Source organism: Mauremys reevesii, linkage group 3 (genome assembly GCF_016161935.1).
Source record: "Mauremys reevesii isolate NIE-2019 linkage group 3, ASM1616193v1, whole genome shotgun sequence".
NCBI lineage: Eukaryota > Metazoa > Chordata > Testudines > Geoemydidae > Mauremys > Mauremys reevesii.
In genome coordinates, this window is record NC_052625.1 from 97,673,476 (window position 1) to 97,696,266 (window position 22,791).

General features: G+C 40.7%; 1 protein-coding gene across 1 annotated transcript in view; it reads right to left on the reverse strand.

Moving 5' to 3' along the window:
• The window catches only part of CCDC170 (coiled-coil domain containing 170), a 101,754-nt gene that overhangs the window by 38,433 nt on the left and 40,530 nt on the right, over positions 1–22,791 (reverse strand). Inside the window, 5 exon segments of the mRNA XM_039531940.1 lie at positions 2,970–3,287; positions 8,537–8,722; positions 10,793–10,937; positions 18,476–18,732; positions 21,657–21,788. Of these exon segments, the coding sequence (XP_039387874.1) occupies positions 2,970–3,287; positions 8,537–8,722; positions 10,793–10,937; positions 18,476–18,732; positions 21,657–21,788 (1,038 nt within the window).

The window sequence follows — 22,791 nt, forward strand, 5'->3', positions numbered from 1 at the left end:
GCTTTTCTAAATCTTATAATTTTTGTTGCTCTCCTCTGAACTCTCTCCAATTTCTCTACATTTTTCCTAAAGTGTGGCACCCAGACCCAGTACTCCACCTGAGGCCTCTCCAGCATCGAGTAGAGTGGAACAATTTCCACCCATGTCTAGTATATGACACTCCTGTTAATACACCCCAGAATATTAGCCTTTTTCACAACTGCACTGCATTGTTGACTCATTCAACTTGTGATCCACTACAACCCTGAGATCCTTTTCAGCAGTATTAACACTTAGCCAGCTATTCACCATTTTTTAGTTGTGCTTTGGATTTTCCTTCCTATATGTAGTCCTTGGCACTTGTCTTTACTGAATTTCATCTTGTTGAATTAAGATCAATTTTCCAATTTGTCATGTTCATTTTGAATTCTAACCCTGTCTGCCAGAGTGTCTGCAACTCTGTTCCATCTTGATGTCATCCAGAAATTTTACAAGCATTGTCTCCACTCCATTATCCAAGTCATTAATGGGCACGTGCGCACACACAATTTTTAAATTAATGTCTTCACCTGTGTTACTAACACAATTATTGAAATTGCTTTCACTATTAATGCTGTTTGCTTACTTTTTGTCTCTCTCTTTACTTGAAAAGTGAAACTAGACTAATCAGTTTCACTTTGTTTTAAAAAAATCAATTAAAATATACCTATTTCCATTAGGTTTTGTATACACTTAATCGTCTTAGTCTTAAAAAACACAATCAAAATGTTGGGTCTAAATCTATGACAATGAAGATTTAAAATTGGTGTCTACTGTAGCTTAGTTGCTGATTTTTTCCTTTAGCATATTATACTAAAGTAACATGGCAAATACGCTCAAATGTTTTTTCCTCTTTCCCAAGCAAATAAAGGATGACTCCTCTCACTCAAGATGTGAGATGACCAGCATAGCAGCCCAGTATGAATACTTGGCATGAAGGAAGAAAGCAACAGCCAGAAAGAGCCAGTGGTGAAGCAATTTCTACAATTTCCGGCTGTATTATATACTACAGCTACAAAGGGACTGAACCACGGTTAGAGAACTAAATGGACAGATCCAGCATGCGACTGAGTCTTATATGACATATGAGATTTATGTCATATAAAAGACATAAATCACCTGAAGACATCCCCATTAAACTTCAGACATTGCTCTTAATCATCACTGGGCTTAAATCCGTTCCCAGTTAAACATTCCAATCAAGGGTATTGTATAAAAAGACGGCAAGCCGTCAACAAATGCACAAAATATTATTTCATACAAGAAATTCTCAGATCTGGAATTTTAAAGCATACCAGTTACAGTGACACAGTCAGACAGAGTGAAAAAAATGAAGTTTTCTGAAAACAAAATTTTGTAATACAAAAAATTCTAGTGCCTCAGTGGGAGGTGCTGGAAACCTGAAATTTGGAAAGGATGTAGACCCTAGGAGATGCTTTCCAGTGGTCCAATGAAAATGGTTTTGATGTGGCAGAATTATAAGGGTTTAACAATCATGTACTTCACATATGCACATTTGTTTTATCATTTAACAAAAAACAATCTGCCAGTGTTCCATTGGCAATGCCCACATAAATAGATTCATAATTTCCATGGAATAGATATATTCCACCTGATCTGTGCAGATGCATGGGTTAGAAAATTGAGTGGGATTTCAGCTTTAAATATGTAGGTGCTTTGTGGAATATGGTGTTGTGTAAGGAATCGGGGCTCAAATAATAAAGGTGCAGATGGAAGAAAAGACAGGATTCTGAAGAAGGCTATAGCCTCTTCCAAATTACAATGCATAAATAAGAACACAAAGGCTGCTATTTCATTCCTTGCACATGTTGTGCAGTCCACAATGTTCTACTAGCATACAGCAAATATGGAATTCATTTCCATCAATTCCTTCTTCCTTTTTTCTAAAAAAGCTTGGAAGTTCTATACAAAACAGCTGCATTAAATGAACATTAAGGCTACAAAGTGAAGCAACCAAACGTTAGGAAATGCCAATATTAGGACTGTCTATTATTAGGGATAGATTTTGTGCTGCACCTCTCAGGAGTATCCCTGGAGGAGGAGCCCTAAAGCTACCTTGGTGCCTTCTCAATTCTGCCAGCTCCAGGAGCTGGTGCCACCCTTAAGACTGCTCTTACGACAGCCTCCCCATGGCTCTCAATGAAATGTTTCACAGTTCAAAACAGCTGTAATGATGAACATAGCGGCCACTCCCTCACCAGGGTGCTGCAAGGGCTATCAGAGTACAGGTGCCATGGGAGGGGGACTATGATCTGGCCTTCAGTCTTTAATTATATGATCACTTCTTATTTTTTCCCCTCACAGAACCCACGACTTATTCACTGTGCACGATGGACTGATCAGTGAAGGAGGCAGATGTTTAAAGTTCATTTTTTTCCTTTGTTATTTAATGTGTGGTCCTGTGTCTCATACACTGCACAACATCAAAATTCCGCTAAGAGAAGAATTTTTCCTTCATTCTTAGACTTTCCTATGATGCCACTCACAGGCGCCTCTGATCACCTAATGTTACTGAATTTACTTTCAGAATAACCCTGTGAGCACTCCATTTTACAGATGGGGGAACTAAGCAACAGACCAATCAAGTAATTTACCCAAAGTCACACCAAAGTGAGACCCAGTTCAGTGTCTTAAACACAAGAGCATCATTTCCCCGCCCTGAGGACTCCTGTCTGACTTCCTGACTAAATCAGCTTCATAACAAACTACAACTTCAGTGAATGATCCAAAGTTGTTCTGGACCCAGGCCTGTCCAATTTGCATACTGAATGAGGCAGGAGTCCTGTGAAAAAAATATTATAGGACCACATTAGTTAAGATTCTATCATAAATGCAACACATACATGCAGAGTATGGAATTATAGCTAATATGGAAAAGGAGCCATACAAAAATCAAGCAGATTGAATAGGTACAGAAGCAATCCACTTACTATCTTTTTGCTCTCTTCCCTGCGGCCAAGTTCTCGAACTCGCTCCATGATGGCCTCCTCGGAGGGCTTAACTGTTACAGAACTGTTGCTAAGAAGGGTAGCTACTTGCTCTTTAAAAGCACTCAGCAGGCTCTGAGCAGTCCTGGCCTCGTCTATGCTGCTTTTCAGACTCCCATCCATCTCACTGGAACATCTCTTCAGGTGGTGCAGTTCCTGCTTTGAGGCTTCCCAAGCCCTCTGGCTAGCAGACAGCCTATCTTGGAGGCTTCTGATCTCCTTCTCTAGACTCTGTTTGGCTGTTAAAGCACTGTCCAGCTCCTAAAATAAAAGAAACAGAAAACCAGGCTTAATCCAGGCCAAAAATAAGGACTGGGGACTAAATGGCTAATTTTCAGCATGGAGAGGTGAGTAGCAGAGAGGTGCAGGAACTAGTAGCATTAGGGCCAAAATTGTTCATTATGGGCCCAATCTTGCAAGTCCTTCACAGACAGAATACCTAGTGAGGTAAATAGGACTCCCACATGCATTTATTATCAATTACCTTCATGGTATAGTGAATGGGGAAGTAAGATTTGAAGATGACACAAAATTACTTAGATCTATAAATACATTGCTTAGATTGTGATGACTTTCATTAAGAAAAATGGTGACTGGAAAACTCAGTGGTGGATGAAATTTAACACAGACAAGTGCTGGTAATGCACACTAGAAGAAATGGTGTAAAATTTAAAACTACTTGCATATACTGATGAGGTCTAAATTAGTGATATAGGAAAAGATCAAGACAACATCTCAGCACACTCCATGAAGACATCTGAATAATAGAGCCTCAGGGGTTTTAAAAACAACAAAAAAAAGAAACAAGCATACCAGGATTATTTCCACACAAAACAGGGGCGTGGCTAAATGAGAAAAAGTTATGATAGCATATAAGGAAAGTGCAAATATTCAAATATTGATTGGTTGCCTCATCTCAAAGACGGCACAGATGAGAGAGGTGGAGAGATGAAGAATAAATCAGATTAGAAGTGTGATGAGGAGACTTTCAAAGGAGAAATTTAAAAACTGGGACTATGCAGGGCCACATCATGTGGGGCCAAAGTTGTCAAAAGGAGGTGAGGAATGTCAATATCAAACTAGCCAGCCTTCCCCTTGAGCCTACAGTTACCCCTGTGTGTGAATACTGCTCAGTCTGGGAAACAACACAGCACCTGTGATCAAGTCCTGGCCTTGACCACCTTTATCGAAAACAGTTTTTGACAAAATCTAAAGACAGGCGCCGTCTTCTTGGATTTGACTGCCGCCTATGACACAATTTGGCACAGAAACCTTTTGTTTAAACTCTCTCAGGTTGCCCGCATTGGGTGTTCGAAGTAATAGAGCTCTCTTTCTCCAACACAGGCAGTTTACAGTACACCTGGGCAACTGCTGTAATTATTGGCAGTGTCAAATCAATGGCTTCCCTCAAGGCTCAGTTCTTTCACCAGTGCTGTTCAATGTGTACATCAACAACCTGCCAGCTATGCTCTCGTGCAAGTTCATCTATGCCAACGACATCTGCTGTAGCCACCAAGCTGTCCTCAGAAATTGACAAGATCTTGAATGAAGATGTGAATCTCATGGCAGAGTATTGTAGTCAATGGCACCTGCGGCAGAGCTTTTCTAAAACTGCTTCTAGTGTATTCCATCTGCATAATGCAAATGCAAACCAGGAGTTAAACATTTTCCTCAATGGCCAATGCCTGCGGCATGATCCAAACCCAGTTTACCTCAGTGTGACATTGGATAGATCATTAATGTATCGCAACCATTGAGGAAGACAGCAGTCAAAGTCAGCACTCAGAACAACCTGCTCAGAAAATTGGTCAGTTCAACCTGGAATGCGAGCACCAAGAAGCTTAGATCATCAGCCGTTTCCCTCTGCTATTCAACAGCAGAGTACGGTGCTCCTGTCTGGTGTCGCTCATCTCACGCAAAGTTGATCGATGTAGACCTTAACAAAGCTATGCATATTGTGAGTGGGACTCTGTTGCCATGGCTACCAATACTTAACATAGCACCACCCCATATTTGCCATGAAAAGGTCTCTTTCACACTGCTGGCTAAGATCCATGAGAACAGCGACCTGCCGCTGTACACAGACCTCTTCGACCACCCAGCAGCTCGCGTCTTCTAGACGCCTGTAATGAGGTTGGCTCTCACCTTTTATGAGCACCTCACATGGTCGATGGGTTCTTCGGCAAGTCTTCAGTGACTCAGCCCTCCAGCCACATCACACACTGTCTGTAGGTGGAACAGAACAAACCCATTTTGATATACAGTCTTTACCTTCCCCCAGCCCTGGCCTGGGGCCATACCTCCAGGGCTTCCTCCCTTAAGACATTATCTTCCTGCAGCGCTCCCTGGGCTGAGTTCTTGCTCAGTCCCCTCAGCCAGTCAGGAGCTCCTTCTTAGCTCTCCAGGTCCCTGCCCACACTGAGATTTCCATGGCCCTGATGCTCTTTCAGCCAGCCAGGAACACGATCATCTCTTCCAGCTCCAGGCAGCAACTCTGCTGCTCCTTTTTATATGGCCCTCCTGGCCCCTGATTGCCTGCTCCTGCAGTCCCTCTGATTGGCTGCTTCCCTTGCAGCCACTCTAGGCCACCTGGAGAACTTGTCTTCTGCTCCTCTCTGAACCAGGGTGTGGTAGGGTTCTGAGGCCTCCAGAAAGGGGCCTCTAGGCCTTGTCCAGCCTGTCACCATTTTCTTTATGCTCATTTATGCCACCACAGGACATGACGGTGGAATCTGCTTGGCACAAGTGGTCAATGAGGACAGTCCTTAATCACTCTCTCATCACTGATGCAACCTGTCCATCAGGTTTTGATCTGCCAAGGCACCTGTGTTCATCTCTGACTATGTCACATGTCATTGTCGACTGCCCACTGACTTATTTCGACGGCAGGCTACCGGCTCTCCACCTGGCTGATGATGACACCATTAAATGGCTGGGCATGTTGCACATATGCCGACAAATCTGGACTCCGCAAATTTAGGGGACATGGCAGGATAGGTGAGGCAGGACGGCAGCCCTATCTAGCATCCCTGTAGAATCATCTTTAGAAATTCCTGAGGAAGTTAATTCTTGCATAGTCCTTCTATGTCCTTAAACGGAGGGTACACAGCAGGAATACACAGACAACAATAGCAAAGGTCCCAAAGGAGCTATGTTGCCATGAGATACTGGAGCCTGGGGAATAATGCATAGGGGCTGCTGCTCTGTGAATACTCCAAGATCCTGGGAATATTCTCATGGATCTCATTGGATCTCACTGTTGTAAAGCCTTGACCCTTGCCTCATCTTGTGTAAACTCTCAGCGCTTGCCAAGTAAATTTTCTCTTCTTTGTGATGATCCAGTCATCAGTTTGAGAAAGAGATAGAGGCAGTAGATATGTCAGGGGTATATAAAATAAGGAATGGTATAGAGGCGGCCAGTTGGACCACGCTGCATACACTGTGCTGTGAAATAAGAATAAGAAGCCATTCAATGAAAGAGAAAAGATTTTAACACAGACAAAACCAAAAACATGGTTCTGCTTCATTTAATCAGCCTGTGAAACTCTTTGCCCCAGAATATTAATAAGACAAACAGTTTAGTAAGATTTTTAAAAGGATTAGAGATTTATATGAATAAGAATAAACTCCTCAGTCAAACCAGCTGGGATTATGATGTAGCAAGGAATATAATCCTTCACACTTCAGGGCACTGTTTGATTAACAACTAAGAATGGGAAGGAATTTCCCTTCCCACAAGGTACAACTTTACACGACGAGGTGGGTACATTTACAGGGAGTCATTTGCCTTCTCCAGAAGCATCAGGTTTCAAATATTGTGGGAGGCAGGATACCAGACTTAATTGGTCAGGTTTGTTGCAATGTGATAATCCCTGTGTTAACTATATTTAAGAATAAAAAAAAGAAACAAAACCATATTAATTAGGTAAATACTGTCATTACCCATTACTAAACTAATTTTAGAACTGTCAACCAAATCTTGGCATAGTTCATTTTATTTCCCTTCTTCAACTCTAAAGAGGTCCTCTTAACAGAGAAATTATGCCCAGAATCAAATTATGGGTATTATAGGAAAGAATGAAGGGAAGTCTATTCCAATTATAATATTACTTCATCAGTCTGTAGATTTCCTTTCGCAGGTTGCAGCACAACAGCAGCTAGTCAACATAAGTGTGAGCATTAACCAGTTATGATCTCAGTTTATTTTTTTAAAATTTGCAAACAAATACAGTTGCTTCAAAAGGCCACGGTACCGAAATGACAAATTGGATAAAATAATTCAAAAGGAACACAATTATCGTGCCTCTTTCTCATTTTAAGTGTCATGGGTTATAGTAAACCATTTATTTTTTTTAAAACTTTCTTTTTAAGAGTCATATTTACAAGTCAGCTGATGCATAAATCTTAAAAAAATAAACAAATGCAAGTTGAAAAATGTAGTAAAATTCTATGTTAAAATTAAATGCTGAACAGCTTCATAGATATAGTTTATCAGGTCAATATATGTATTTAACACATTTTTAATTATAATTTTTAGGATGGTCTTGCCAATCTTAGCAAATGTTGGAACTGCAGACAAGAAAATGCCAATATCTCAGATAGTCTGTGTATTCATAAAAAATTGTGCATATTACAAGCCAGATCAAAAGCCCACTGAATTTAATGAAAAACTCCAACTGACTTCAGTGGATTTTGAATCATGGATTGTGGAGTCATGCTGCTAGCCAGGATTTCTCAGTGTGCAAGTCAAATGACTATTTATGATTATTAAGTATGAGTTTATTATACCATACAAATAATCTGGTATCTGACAGACAAGATACTTCACTACCAGTTCCTTTAATGGAATCTTTAGGAAAACATTTTGTTAAATATTATTCAATGAATTTCTCTCTATTTCTGAAGAACAAATTTTACAGCAATTTAAAAAAAAAAATCTGGCTCCAACTGCATCTCCGGATACTCCTAATTCTCTATGGAAGAATACTTGTAATACTCCCTCAAGCTTACTTCAAGCAATAAAATATGGATTTCTTAGCATACATTTCTACTCATCTATCAGACTCCTACCTCAATAGTTCTATACGTTAATGCGGACTTACACAACATCTGCCCAGCTACCACTTTGAGAAGGCAGTAACCGGGGATACAGTTGTTGAAGGAGAGTGAAAACATCACTCTATCGGCATATAAGGAAACATCAACAGTAAAGCAGAGCTCTCTAACAAAAGCATTTTAATCTCCTAATATTCTTGAGCCTTCATGAACTTGAAGGTGATAACAGAAAAATACTTATTTTAAAACTAAGCATAAAAAATATATATATCCAACCAAACACCCTAGCCTGATAAGAGTTTTCCAAACTAAATTTTGTTGGTAATAGCATGTGTTGAAATCTTACCATAGTTTACTTTCATTTCACACCATGTTCTTCTACTGAAAAATGCATTTTTCATTTCTAGAAATAGATCTCTAAGACACACAGACATGCACACTAGAAAATAATTTACCTTGCTAAGCTTGTCCATGTCTTGGGAGTAGGCTACAGCCTTTTTCTGCTCTTTGCTGACTTCCGAAACAAGCCTCATGATGGTTTCTCTGCTAGCTTTTGACTCTATCTCATGAACATTGATAGCCTCTGCAAGAGTGGCAATCTGCCCTTTTAGCATTGTATTTTCTTTATGCATCTGATTGACCTAGACAGAAATACAATTCAAATAGTACATATTACTACAATTCTTACACTGTTTCCTGTTAACGATTGTCTTCACTCATTTAAATGCATTTTCTGTTCCTTGTCATCATAAAAAATGTTGTTTGTAAAACCTTTAGGGTCAGATCTATGACTATGTTCTTCTATTCATTTCCAATGTTTCCTTATAAACAAAGTAGAAAGAGCCCATAATATACCACGAGAAAAGTATGCCTTAGCATAGCAAAGGTTAATTTGGTTTAGTTATCCACATACAAATTCTCAGCACTAGATCAATCATCATCATCTGGAGGGCTGTTGTCATTTCTGCATGTCCACACTGGTGATAAGGCAGGGCAGAAAATAAAAATAGATTATACAACTATCTCTATGTGGGAAGCAGACAGCTTTTCCATAAGATTTATGGCTAGCAAGAATTTGGAATGGGAAACCAGCACTGGACATTGAGAAGTGATTTTACATTTGAAATATTCTGAGTCATAGGGAGCCATGTGATTTGGCAGCAGACTCTTCTTGACCATATGAGAGAGTAAGGCTATCTCCTAACAAAAAGGATTTGGGGAGCTCTTTTGAGCAGCAGCCAGAATTCAGGGAAAGACGAGCCCCAAGCATGATCTTGATCTGTTGAGGTAATGCTGCAGTAACTCCAAGAAGTGTAAAGCCCCACAGGTCTAAAACCCAAGCCTGTAAAACTACCAAGTAGCTGGCAGCTCCAGTCTGACACCCAGCAGAAGCTGTAACCAACTTGCACTCCATTTCCCATGACCCCCTGCGGTCACAGACCATGGGAAGTTCCACCTCAAGAGTCTGACAGACAGCAGCCCCATGGCTCCTGATTGGCTCACTGCCCTATATAAAGCCAAGGAGCATTCCAGGAAGCGTCCAGGCAACTGGCCGCTCTGTAGCTGCCATGACCTTTCCTGCTCGATCTCAGCTTGATTTGAACTTTGCCACCTGACTTAGACTCTGACACTGGCCTGGACCTGACTACAAACTCCTCTGCTACTCCCAGCCTCAGGTTTGCCACTGCTCTGTCCCTTGGCCCTGACTGCCATTGTGGGAATCCTACAAATCTGGGGTGGGGAATATCTCATGACACTTCAAAACGAGCAGAAAAATACAGGATTATATGTCCCCTTGAGTCCTACTTGAATGATGACTAAAGGTGAAGGTGGCTCCTATTCTGTCTTTAACTCTAGTCGTTGCTGAGAGAAAAGACATAGATGAGGGGGGGGAATCCAGAACAAATACTCTGTTCTAATACACATTGCTTTCAGTGTACCCCTTAGAAAAGAAGTAGAAGTGAAAGACTAGCCAGAGAGTGCAAAAGATGTATTAAAGGCAGGTAGGGAGTGCCATTGATTTCATTTTCCTGAATGGGAGCTCAGCTTTCAAAATTTTGGGAAATGCTGGAGGAGAAAGGTATTAAAGATTTTGTATAGCATTCTCTCAGAACTATGCATAATGAATGAATAAAATTCAATTGTACCTTGTAGTAATTGTGAGTGTTTTGGTACAGGTTCAGAATTAAGGTTGTTTCAGTGTGTGTCCCTGAGAATGTTTCTGTTTAATGGCATGACTGCATTAAATGAGTGTTAAGAGTACTGCCAGAATTGTCGTAGTGGAATTTTATAGTTTTTAATATTTTTAGACAAGCATTCACTTGTATGTATTTTCTTGATTTGTACTTAGCAATCGTAATTGTAAGTTAATATTACAGGAACATACATAAGGCCTCCCGGAGTTCAATGAGAGCTGTGGGAGATCACCTCTGAAAACCAGGCCAATACTTGTAAACACTATTTTTATGGTAATGTGCTCTGTATATCCTTATTTGACAACAAAATTCTGATCTTTAACATTTAAGTTGTTTAAACAAGTGTTCTGTTTTTCTATTATAAAAGAAAATTGCAGTATTAAATTTTCTACATCAAACCAAATATTTCAAAGACAGTGCATCCTTCTACATTAATATCTATTAGAGCAATACAATGCAGTTAAATATTTAACAAGTCTCTTCAGTATGTAGGAAAAAATAACTGCACATAAACACCTTTGAAATTAAATGTTTGTGTGGTTCCTCTTTTCCTCTGATGTCTACATCCAAGAATCCAGAAAGCTGTGCTAAGAATTCACCATGCTTCCAGCTGATCTTAGAAGCTTGATTCTTGCTTTCTTCACACTCATTCAAATATTTGCTAGTCAGACAAAACAAACACACGTCAGGAGGAATATTTACAAACAGTATTTTCTAAAGCAAAAGGCAAAATTATCTCAAGCTCATTGCTTCAGCCTACCTATTCTAGCACAACCTTCACCAAAGTTAAATGTGGTTTAATGCATATACTATGGGCCAACAGGGGCGGGGAGCACTGTTAGATGCAGCACATTCTGCCTCTAAGAAAACAAGCGCCTCACAGACTTATCAAATGATGCCCCTCTGATGATGGGCTCTGAAGATCTCTCATCAGTCCATGCCAGCAAGATGTTTCTATGATGTGGTTTGTTTGGTAGTTGTCCTATTATGAGTAAAGCATGGGTTGGAAAGGAAGGAAACTCCAGAAGCATTCCCCAATACACACCCTTGGAAAAATACCACATATTAAAATCATGTTCTGTATTTTAATAAATAGCATAATTTTTGTAATTGAAATTAATAAAACAATTACTATATTTTTAAACACACTGGATGAACTACTGGTTCCACATCACCAATTATGCATATTTAAGAGGACACTTAACTCTTTGGTTGAATTTTTTTTTTTTTTAAATTTCTGAAGAACAACCTTTACTCAAAGCCCCAAGAGAACAGAAAACTCACATAAAGCCAGAGACTTTCGCCTTGAATTCTGCACAGAAGGGGAAGTTACTTTTCAGTTACAGTAACTGGACTCCCACTGCAGAACCCCCAAATACTTAAACACGGTAGAGGGGATGGAAGGGTGAGAATGTGCATATGGACAACACATCTCAAAGAACTTCCCATTCTCCTCCAGGTGATTGTCCATATCCATATACCACTGCTAGTGACTCTCAAGCAGTAACTGTGCTAAGGAGGTGGGAACTAAGTGTAATTATTTAAATAGAGAGCGAAGAACTGCTATACTCTTTGGGCCTGGAGGCCTCAGTCATGATGTAGTGTCTTGGGAACATGTACATTGATGCCCAAGTGGCTGCTTTACAGATGCAGTACAAATAGGGTGACTAGATGTCCTGATTTTATAGGGACAGTCACGATACTCTGGACTTTGTCTTATACAGGCGCCTATTACCCCTCCATCCCATCCCAATTTTTCACACTTGCTATCTGGTCACCCTAAGTAGAACCTCAGAGTTACAAACCTCGGGAATGGAGGTTGTTCATAACTCTGAAAAACACATTATGTTTGTTCTTTCAAGTTTACAACTGAACATTGATTTAATGTAGCTTTGAAACTTTACTATGCAGAAGGAAAATGCTGCTTTTAACCATCTTAATTTAAATGAAAATAAGCACAGAAACAGGTTCCTTACCTTGTCAAAAAAAAATTAAGCTTTCCTTTTTTCTTTTTTGGAAGTAGTTTACGTTTAACACAGCACTGTACTGTATTTGCTTTTTGTATTTGTCTCTGCTGCTGCCTGCATACTTCTGGTTCCAAATGAGGTGTGTGGTTGACTGGTTAGTCCATAACTCTGATGTTCAGAACTCTGATGTTCTACTGTGTTTGATAATCGTAGACTTCACAGTGATGCTGCTGGTACAACTTGCACTCTAGTGGAGTGAGCCCTGATGGATGGTGGATCTACCATGGCCACTTCACGGCATGTTTTAATACCATCAGAAACTCAGTTTTATGGTATCTGGGATGAACTTGCAGAACCTTTTGACCTCTCTGTGATGGAGCTTAACATAAAGTCTTAGTGATTTTCTAAATACTTTGGTTCTGTTTAAATAGTAGGCCAGTGCTCTCCTGACGTGTAGAGCAGGGTTTTTCAATCCCCTGGGTTGTGACCCAAAACTAGGGTGCCAGAATGTGGCACACATTCACATAGGAAGCCCGGAGAGGAGAGTGTCAGGTCCTACCCCTGGGGTGAAGGCAGGCCCTGGGCGGTTTCAAAGCCCACCCTGCATTCACCCTGCAGTGGTCCTGTAAGGCTGGCTGCACTCAACTCCCTGCTCCAGGAGCTGATACCTGGTGCACAGGATTGCAGTGCTGCTCAGGTTTGTCCCAGCTGCTCCTCCAGGCCAAATTTGAGTGAGTGGTGCTGTGACCCTCTGCACAAAGTCACTACATCACTCTCCCAAATTTGGCCCAGCAAGCCCACAGGCTAAATCTGAGCAGTGCTGCAACCTCAAAGGTCACACTGCCTGGAGTGAGGAGCCGAGCTCACCCAGTTCCATGGGATAGGAGCCACATAAGTTGCCACTATGGAATGCCGGGTGTAATTATTTTGTACTTACTACATTAATGTGTATATTGTATTTCTTACCCACAATATATTTAGTAAACCAGATTTTTTTTTTTGCACTAAAGCTATTTACTGGTCACAAGAAGCCATCAAAGTTTAAAAACAGGGGCTAAACCCAAAAAGGCTGAGAACCACTGGTTTAGAGTGTGCAACATCGCCCCAGATTTGGATGCATGAGGTTTTGGGGGAAAATACCGGTAAGTGTATTTTTTGGTTCTAGTGGAAGTCTCTCACAATTCTGGGGAGACATGTAGGGTGTACGCTCCACCTTGTCTGGGTGGAGCACTATATAGGGTGGGTCAGCCATCAGTGCCTGAATCTCCTCTACTGGGCTGGCAGAAGTTATAGTGATTAAAAATGCAATTTTCACAGAAAGGTGTAGAAAGGAAGAAAAGGCCATAGGCCAAGGAAGAGTAGGTCCCTGAAGGCTGAGAGTACCACTTTTAAGTTCCATGAGGATCCAGGTTCCTTGATTGGTGGGAATACCTTAATTAGGACCTTCAGGAACCTAATTACTAACAGATTGAGGAAAAAATGGTATAGTCCTCCACTGGTGGAAGATGAGCTGAGATGACCAGTAGGTAATGCCTGACTGAACTGAGTGATGGGTTCTTGCATTTTAGTTTGGGTAAGTAGTCAAGAATTTCAGGGATCAAGGAATGATGTGGTACCACTGATTTTTGGTGGCACCAGTGAAAAACATCATCCATTTTGGCAGGCAGGTTTTTCTTGTTGATTCTTTTCTGCTGCTTATTAGAACTTCTCTAACTAGAGAGGTGCAGGCCTGCTCTATAGACAACAACCACCCTTGCTGTGAGCTGCAAGGATACAAGATTCAGGTGTTGGGTCTATCACTTGTTCTGAGACAGCAGGTCTGGGAGCAAAAGAAAGGCTCAGTAGGTCTGTGAGCTAGAACTGTCAGGACCACACTGGAGCTATGAGAACTAGCTTGGCCTAGTCCTGTTTCAGTTTGCAAAGTACTCTGGCAATAAGAGAGGCCAGGGGGAAGCATATATCACAGGGGTTCTCAAACTGGAGGTCGGGACCCCTCAGGAGGTTGCGAGCTGTCAGCATCCACCCCAAGCCCTATTTTGCCTCCAGCATTTATAATAGTGTTAAATATATTTAAGAGTGTTTTTTAATTTATATGGGGGGGGGTCACACTCAGAGGCTTGCAATGTGAAAGGGGTCACCAATACAAAAGTTTGAGAACCACTGATATATCAAGTCTCCTGTCCACAGTAACATAAAGGCATCTGCGATGGATTCCAGTCTCATTCCACCCCTTGAGCAGAATCTCAGGCACTTGTTGTATTGAGTGGCAAACAGGTCCATTTTGGGATTGCCCCAGTCCATGAAGATGTCCAACAGAATCTTGTCTTTGATCTCCCATTCACGATCTCGGAGGAAGTATCTGCTGCGATTGTCCACAAGCATATTCTGCAGTCCAGTTAAGTGTATCTACACACCAGCAATAACTATATGTTTGAGGCACCCGTTCCAGAGCGTGATGGCTTCCTGGCAGAGCAGAGAAGGCCTGTCTCCAACTTGTTTGTTGATATAAAACATGGTGGTCATGTTGTTGATCATGATTTATAGGGACTGACCTTCTATTAGGTGGAGAAAGGACTCACAGACCTCCTGTATGGTTTGAGTTTTAGGAGATTGATGTACGTTCTCTTTGCCTTTGGGGACCATAAATCCCGTGTCTTTAATGTGTCCATGTGAGCATCCCACTGTAGCAAGGATGTGTCTGTGACTACGGTCTTCGATGGCAGGAGCATCCAGAAGTCGACCCCTCTGCAAGCACTCTTTTTCCCCACCATTTCAGTGAAGACAGGACCATGGGCGAGTTAATGAGGCATCCAGGCAATTTTTGGAGGGTGTGTAAAACAGCTTCTACTAATCCTGCTAGCAGTGGAGGTGAAGTCTGGCAAGCGGTATCAAAAAGGTGCAAGAGGCCATCTGATCTAGAAGGGCAAGTGTAGAAGGGTTCGGCCGGGTTCGGCCCTCTCCGGGGTGGCGGGGAACCAGACCGCCTCGCTAGGTCCGTCGGGTTATTTCGGGGGAACTAGCCTGGCTGCGGGGTTTCATGCCGCGGCAACAGTAGAGATCAACAAACAGCTCTATTCCGCAGACCCAGGCCCTTGTACCTCTTCTGGGTAGCTTGCCACAGGCAGGCTTAACAGCTTCCCCCGGGTCTGGTCGGCATCAGGCCTCGGCTGGTCTGGCCAGTCCTCAGCTCGGTCGCAGACTGCAGGAGTCTCCCCACCGGGAGCTAAGCCACAGGCATCTGGCTTCTTGGCGGCCGGGGCTCTAGTGAGCTCTGGGGTTGGGCTTTTGTACTTCCTGTCCTGTGCCCTGACCTCTCGGGGGCGGGCGGAAGCTCCACTGGCTCCGCTCAATTTGGCGTCCGGAGGGGCTCGTCCCTCTCTGGGGCAGCTGGGAATCAGATCACCTCGCTACAGCAAGGCACAACCTTCCATTGGTACATGGATTTCCCTCCAACTGAGAGTTAGAATGGACAGGTTCTCAAATATGTCTTGAGGCATATGGGCCCTGGATGTGGAAGAGTCTAAGATCACACCAATGAATTCAATCCTCTGATCTGGGATTACCATCTATTTCCATTTGTTGACTTTCAGGCCTGACCTCTGAAAGAGGTTGAGTGCATTTTGGATGGCTTCAGAAACCTGTTTAGGAGCTGTCCCCCATATAAACCAGTCATCCAGGTAAGATTATTTATTGATGTTAAATCTTCTCAGGTAAGCTGCCACTACTGATAGCACCTTGCTAGATCTCCTCAATGTTGTGGAGAGTCCAAAAGGCAGGGTTCAATATTGATAGTAGTCCTGGCCAACCATAAATCTTAGGTACTTCTTGTAGGCAAAATGATGGAGATATGGAAGTACTCATCCTGCAGCACAAGATATTTGAACCAGACTCCAGACTCTAGAGTTGGGATTATCAGTGTGAGGGGTACCATCCTGAACTTCAATTTGTGAATGAATGTGAGGTTCTACAAGTCCAGGATGGGTTGCCAGTCTTCCTTTTTCTTCAGGATAAGAAAACAGCTGCTCTAAAACCTTTTCCCCTGGACTGAGGAGGGACCTCTTCCATCACACTGAGAGAAAGGAGCATGAGGACCTATTGATATTACAGATCCTTGTGAGAAGAATCCTGGGAAAGGGGAATTGAGTGTAGGCACTGCTGGAAACCAGATGGTGTACCCATGTCTTATTGTGTCTTTGGCTCGTTGGTCAGGGGCGAAATAGCCAAGGGAACCTCACGGGAAGGAATGCCATCACATCTTCAATGTTAACTATTTCAGAGACTGCTCTAAAAACACATGTCCAAAATGACTGGTTACATGACATACCATCAAATTTATCCTGTACTATTCATCAATTTTTTCCCCAATATAACAGTGAGTTACCCCCACGAACAGCATGTGTGTACAATATGTTCTCTATGACTACTGTCTCACTGGAAGATACGCCAACCAGGAATTATCTTGAAAGTTAATGAAAATAAATTTCTTAAGTGACAGCAACAGCACATAGCATTAACCTACTTTTTTTTTTAAGAGAGTGTACATTTGATCAAGTGAATTTCTGTAGAAATACCTGCACCTCTGATGTGTCTGAAACCACAAGACTGACCTAGCAAAACTAACCTGTGTGTGTATTCTGATCTAACAGTGTATACACTTTTGTTTGGCATGCATACGGTCCTGAAGACTGTTAAATTGATAAAGTCAGCATAGGACATTGCATCTTTTACAATGTAAAGTTGTATATGACAAAAAACATTGCCCAATGAATAGTGGGAGGGAAAAAAAATCAATGGATTGGAGTATCTAACAAAAGGGCATATCAGAACTGCACATGCTGGTAGATACTGCATGTAAGCTTTCTTCCTACCCTAATAGCTATCACCAGCAATGGTTCTCTTCCTCTCTCTTGGCATAACTATAACTACAAACATACCACAATATCTGAGCATCTTGATATTGAATTATCCAGAGTGGTGTATGTAATAGAGAAAAATACAAAAGGTTATATTAATGTAACATTATTAGTTACAAATATGAAAGTTCAAATACACGGAAATGAAAAATTTAAAAAATTTTCACAGTAAGTTGAGCCACGTTGTACAAACTGCATATTTTCTAGTGTATACTTACATAAAAAGTAATATATTCATGTATGTATTTAAAAACAAATACACAAATTGAAATTACAATGCATGTATAGCATAACTGAATTTTCCATATTATAAAAACCTTACTTTTCTGGTTTCATGACTATTGAGCATTTAAATATGCAATCAAGATCTTAAGCACAAATTTTTGTATTTTCACTTCCCTGCTTTTTCTTTCACGGAAAATCCAAGCTATTAAGCTGGAAGAGCTCACAAACTCCACTAGTGAAGCTAGTGGATCTCCTAAGCCCTTAGAAATTCAGACTGGGGAGATTACAGGCTCAATGACTGCTGGTGAAACTTATAGGAAAGTCATACAGATTTTCAGCTGCAAGTGATTAAATGCTTCACTGGAGTAAACCTCCCTCCTGCAGAGTTTATTTATAACCTTTGTAAAAACATATTGTTTTTCTGTCAGGTGCTACTGGCTGCCATCAGACAAGTCTTTGGTTCCAACAAGCACAGACCTAGTTACTGTTAGTAAGAGCATCAAGCATTCTTTCAGATTCAGTGGAATAAATAATTTAGCCTCTTTATTTAATACAAACAGCTATAAACAATGGAGGATAGCCCAGACTATGTGGCAGGTCAGGGATTTCCCCGATTGAAAACACAGGGGCTAAGAGATTGGTTTTTCAGCCTGTGTGTGGTAGAAGCAGAGAAAGCCTGTAGAAGGCATGGTGAATGTGACCCTGAGAGGAAGCAGAAAAAGACATTGTCAGGCACAGAGCTTGCTGGAGTGGCACACTTAGGGGTATCTAAGCTAAGAAAGTGTGCCTGCTATTTGTTTCTACTATGTTCAGGGAAACTGGGCTTTGTGTACGTTATTTGTAAATAAACAAGATTACACCAAAGAACATACCTGACTCATATCAAGTTCTCTTCCTAAAGGGCACAACTCTGCAAGGCCCTGAATACTGGCTTACTGCCCAGGCCAAAGGGCCAATAATATACAGCTCAATACAAAGCTGTAAATCTGTTTCTGCACTGAAATTTGACTACAAAAGTAGTTTTCTATGTTGGCAACTATAGTACAGTGACATCTCAACCCAAAATTATACCACAGCTTGATTGAAACTCTTACTTCAGTTTGGCTTCTTGGTCATGGATCTTTTCCTTCAGTTCCCAATTCTCCTGGAGCAACACCTGTGCTGTTAGGTCTGTCTGTTTTTTGGAAGTGGCAAGCACACCTGATTCCTCTTCCATCTCCTGAACGCGATTTTGCAAAGAGAGGAGTAGAGAGGATTGTCTAGCATTGTTTTCCTTGTAGCTTTCCACTTCAGCCTTCAGCTCCTGCAATGAGACTTCTTTAGAGACCATTTTGGATCTGAGATCTAGAAGCTATAGACAGAGGAGAGGAAGTGAGGAAAAAAACAAATAATTGTAAGAAGAATTCAATATAAACTACACATTTGAACAGTCTTAAATTATTATTTAATTTAATTATTATTAAATTGTTTATTTTTAAAAAATCTGGCAGGAAATACCTTTTGGAATCAAAGTATCTTATTCTTCTACTCTATTACCAACGGATTCAGTGGGGGGGGGGGGAGTGACAATAGCTACCACTTTTTCAATATTCACAGAAAGCAGTATGTAAACTCCAGCTTCAGTATGAAGTAAACAAAAATAGCCACATTGCTTTCAGTGCCATTCGAAACAATAGCAAAAATATGCATTAGCCAAATAAAATGGGCAAAGTTAGTAAGAAGAAAAATGTTATTTTTAAATATCTATAAAGGTATTTAAAAAAACAGAGCAGAAACAAAAAGAACCACTGTTTTTTAAATTATTTTAAATTGAGTTTTATATTAGGTTGAAACAACATTAAGGTTTGTAAAAATCACATGTACAAAAGTTAGGAAATGCCAGAATTAAGGTTTCCTGAGAAACCTTAATGATACAGTCTTTAATTGTGATCACACATTTTTTCACAAGATCTCTGCCTCCCTGTTCTCAGTTCTGGTGTCTGGTGCCACAGTGGCCTCTCATTAATGGAAAGAGTAATTGCAAGAAAAGTCCTGCTCAGTCCTGGGCTGGAGCGTACTCACTAAGTTCTATGGCAGGGGTAATCAATAGGCAGACCGCAGGTCTAATCCAGACTGCCAGATGCTTTTGAACAGACCCCAAAATCTTTTTATTTACTTATCATCATCATACTTTTTTAAAAAATTATTTCCTCCAGAGTCTTGACTATACTTTGACCAAGAAATTTGGACCTTGACAAAAAATAATTGACTACCCCTGCTTTATGGGAATGAAGCACGCTCACTGTGGCTGCGGCTCTGAAGAGCTGCAGAATGTTCAGGGAAGACAGAATGTTTGGAGAATTTTGCTAACAAACCTCTACACAGCATGTGCAAACAGTGATTTTCAGAGGCTTAAAATTCAGTCAAGTAGATTAGGTAGATTTCCATAGGAACAGCAAAAGGCACCTCTCTGATTCCCTAGTGGCACCCCTTGCCTAATTTCAAGTCCCTGTTCCAAAGTATGAAAATGCTAGAGCTTCTCAACAAACGGTTCTAACTTGTTTTGTTTTTTTTTAATAAACTCTGGCAAAATAATGTATTTTCCCTAGCCTCATTCTCAGAAAGAGTAGATCCATTTTTGCTGAAAATTTCCCAGAAACATTCAGCCTGAGGCAGACCTGGCATGTAAAATTTCAGCCTAAATGGTCTAAGTTATAAACAACTAAAAACAGGGATTTACAATAGAAAGTGCTAAGCAACATTAGGTGTTGTTTCCAGCTCCATTATAATGAAAAATATGCAATATGTGGCAGTTAGCTCTTACCACATGAAAACTAAAACTATGATTAACAAGCTATGTGAGTGCTCTTTTAATGCAAGAAGGATGGATCTGTGATTAAGGCACTGGACTGGAACTCAGGAGATCAGAGTTTAATTCCTGGCTTTGCCAAAGATATCCTGTGTGACCACAGATAAGATACCTAATCTCTCTGTGCTTTAATTCCCCACATAGACATGGGATAACAACACTTCCTTTTTCTCTCTTGTCAATTTAGACTGTATACCATTCAGTGTCCCTTATTATGAGTCTATACAGCACCAAGCACAAGGGGGCTCTGAATTCAGCTGGGACATGTAAATGTTACAAACAGCAACATGAATTTAACAAGAATTTGAGTATTTTGGATGAAAGTGAAGCTGGCTCTCTTTATTCCCTTTCTGCCTTTTCCAAAAACAGCAGTGAACAAAATTCTATAAAGTGGTCTGTCACCATGACAGTAAGGAAAGAGATTATTAAAGTATTTACTCCCTTCACTCAAGAGTTGGAGTCAAGTAGAGGATCAACAAGAATCTCATCTTCTTTAATTCTTTCTGATGAAATGTAAAGCCAAGCTACTGATCACATACATTAATTAAAGGTCGGTAGGCACTTTTTGCAACAATGTAAGGGTTAACTGGCCAAATTCCAGCTCAGATAATTACATTCTACTGATCTACATTCACCCCTGTTTCACTTGGATATAGTATTAATAATTTATTGTTCTAAACTGTTGCTTATCATTGCTGTGAACTATTTAAAAGTTGCTTGATTTCACAACAAATTTAGTTATATTTCATTCATGGGCAAAGTGAATTTTGATTTTGATGCACCATACAGGTGGATCCTAAGCATTTTACACAGAGAGAGAAGGGGAGAAAGAGAACATGCTCTTGTAACATTTATTAAATGCTTTAGATGCCACCTGGATGAAGAGTGCTATCAGTATAGGATGCTATTCATTTCTATCAGCACAGAAAAACCACCTCTCTGCATGACTGTACTGCACGGCTGTATCAACTAAGCTTCATTCAGTAATGGAAATAAAAAATGAGCATGTTAACAAGTGGGAAAATATGGGACCCCTGGAATCAACAAATGTTAAAATCACTCAGATAACCACAGTGTTGAAATATTAACTTTGGTTAGAATTGTGAAATGCTGTATTTTACATCCAAACACACACAATAAGAAAATCATCCTGGTGACAACTTCAATTAACGAACAAGATAATGGCACAAAGACTGACAACTGATATAAGCAGGAAAAAAAATCGTGGCAAATCTGAATAAATGTAATCTGAAAACAAAAACAAAATCCCACAATTAATTAAACAAAGATACATTTTACATTCCTTCAAAGGAGATTTAGTGGATCTACTTTCTCCGCAATGTGTGCATAGCTCACATTAACAGGAAAATAACTTTTAGGGGGTTCTTTTGGGGGGAAGGGAGGGAGGATGATTCTTTAAAACTTACCTCTGACTGGGCACATTCATACTTTACCAGAAGTGCTGCAAGTTCACTACGGGCAGTTTCAGCCACAGCCCGATAGTGATTTGTCTGTTCTCGAGTGACAGGTATATCCAGAAGAATGTGATCATAAGCTCCCTGGGAAGACATCACAGTCAAGGCAAAATGAGAACCATCAGACACCATGTTTCTGAACAACTTTTCTTCAGATTTGTTCTGTCATTCAGTAGCTCAAAGAAATCACACTGAAAATGCTGTGCACTAACATTGGGTGCCATAGCCACCAATGGTGTAAACAGACATAACTGTACTCAAATCAATGGAGTCTCTCTACTCACACTGGTGATGAATTTGGCCCTCAGTCTGTTAAATTGTTAAAATTCTAGAGTACAGCAGCAAAGTTACTTATGTAATTATTACATGATTAAACATTAAAGACAAAAAAAGCTTTACAGACTGTCCTTGGCCAGAGGGAGATTGTGTGTCTCTACTATTTCAGTATTTAAACTCTGTTCCCGCACTGCACACTGATTTATAGTTTTGCAGACAATAAAATATCTATGGGGGGGTGGAGGGGAAGTAGTATGAGGGATTAAAAAGCATCAAAACACAATACATAGCAATGTAACTATTCACTTCCCAACACCACCCTGTTCCTCTTAGCTTGTTGTTCCTCTTAGCTTTTAGACTTCTCCCATTCCCCAGCAGACCATATCTGACATTTTGATAATGTATAGAAGTGTTCAGCTTTTAGATGCTCTAATCTGGATGCTCTGAATCCTGAGTTTTGTTTTCGTTCTCCGAGTCCAAGAGCACCTTGCAGCACTTATCACAGGAATCCCAATTAGCTTAAGTAAAACCAGTCCATTTAATTTAGAAAAGAGAGAAATCAAAGCCAGGCCTTCCAATTTAGGTCTACTCCAGGGTCCGGGCAACAGCCCCATTCGATAGGACACATTTTGTAGTTATTGTAGATTGAAACAATATTAAATCTGACATTCTTAGAGCAGAACTGTGTTTAGTACATGCAGGGAATGCAAAGGCGTAGGGAAAGGGCACACAAAAAAAACCTCTCTCTACCTCCACCAACTCCCATGCAGAACTGAAACATAACTGTGGTCCTTGCACTATTACAAAAGAA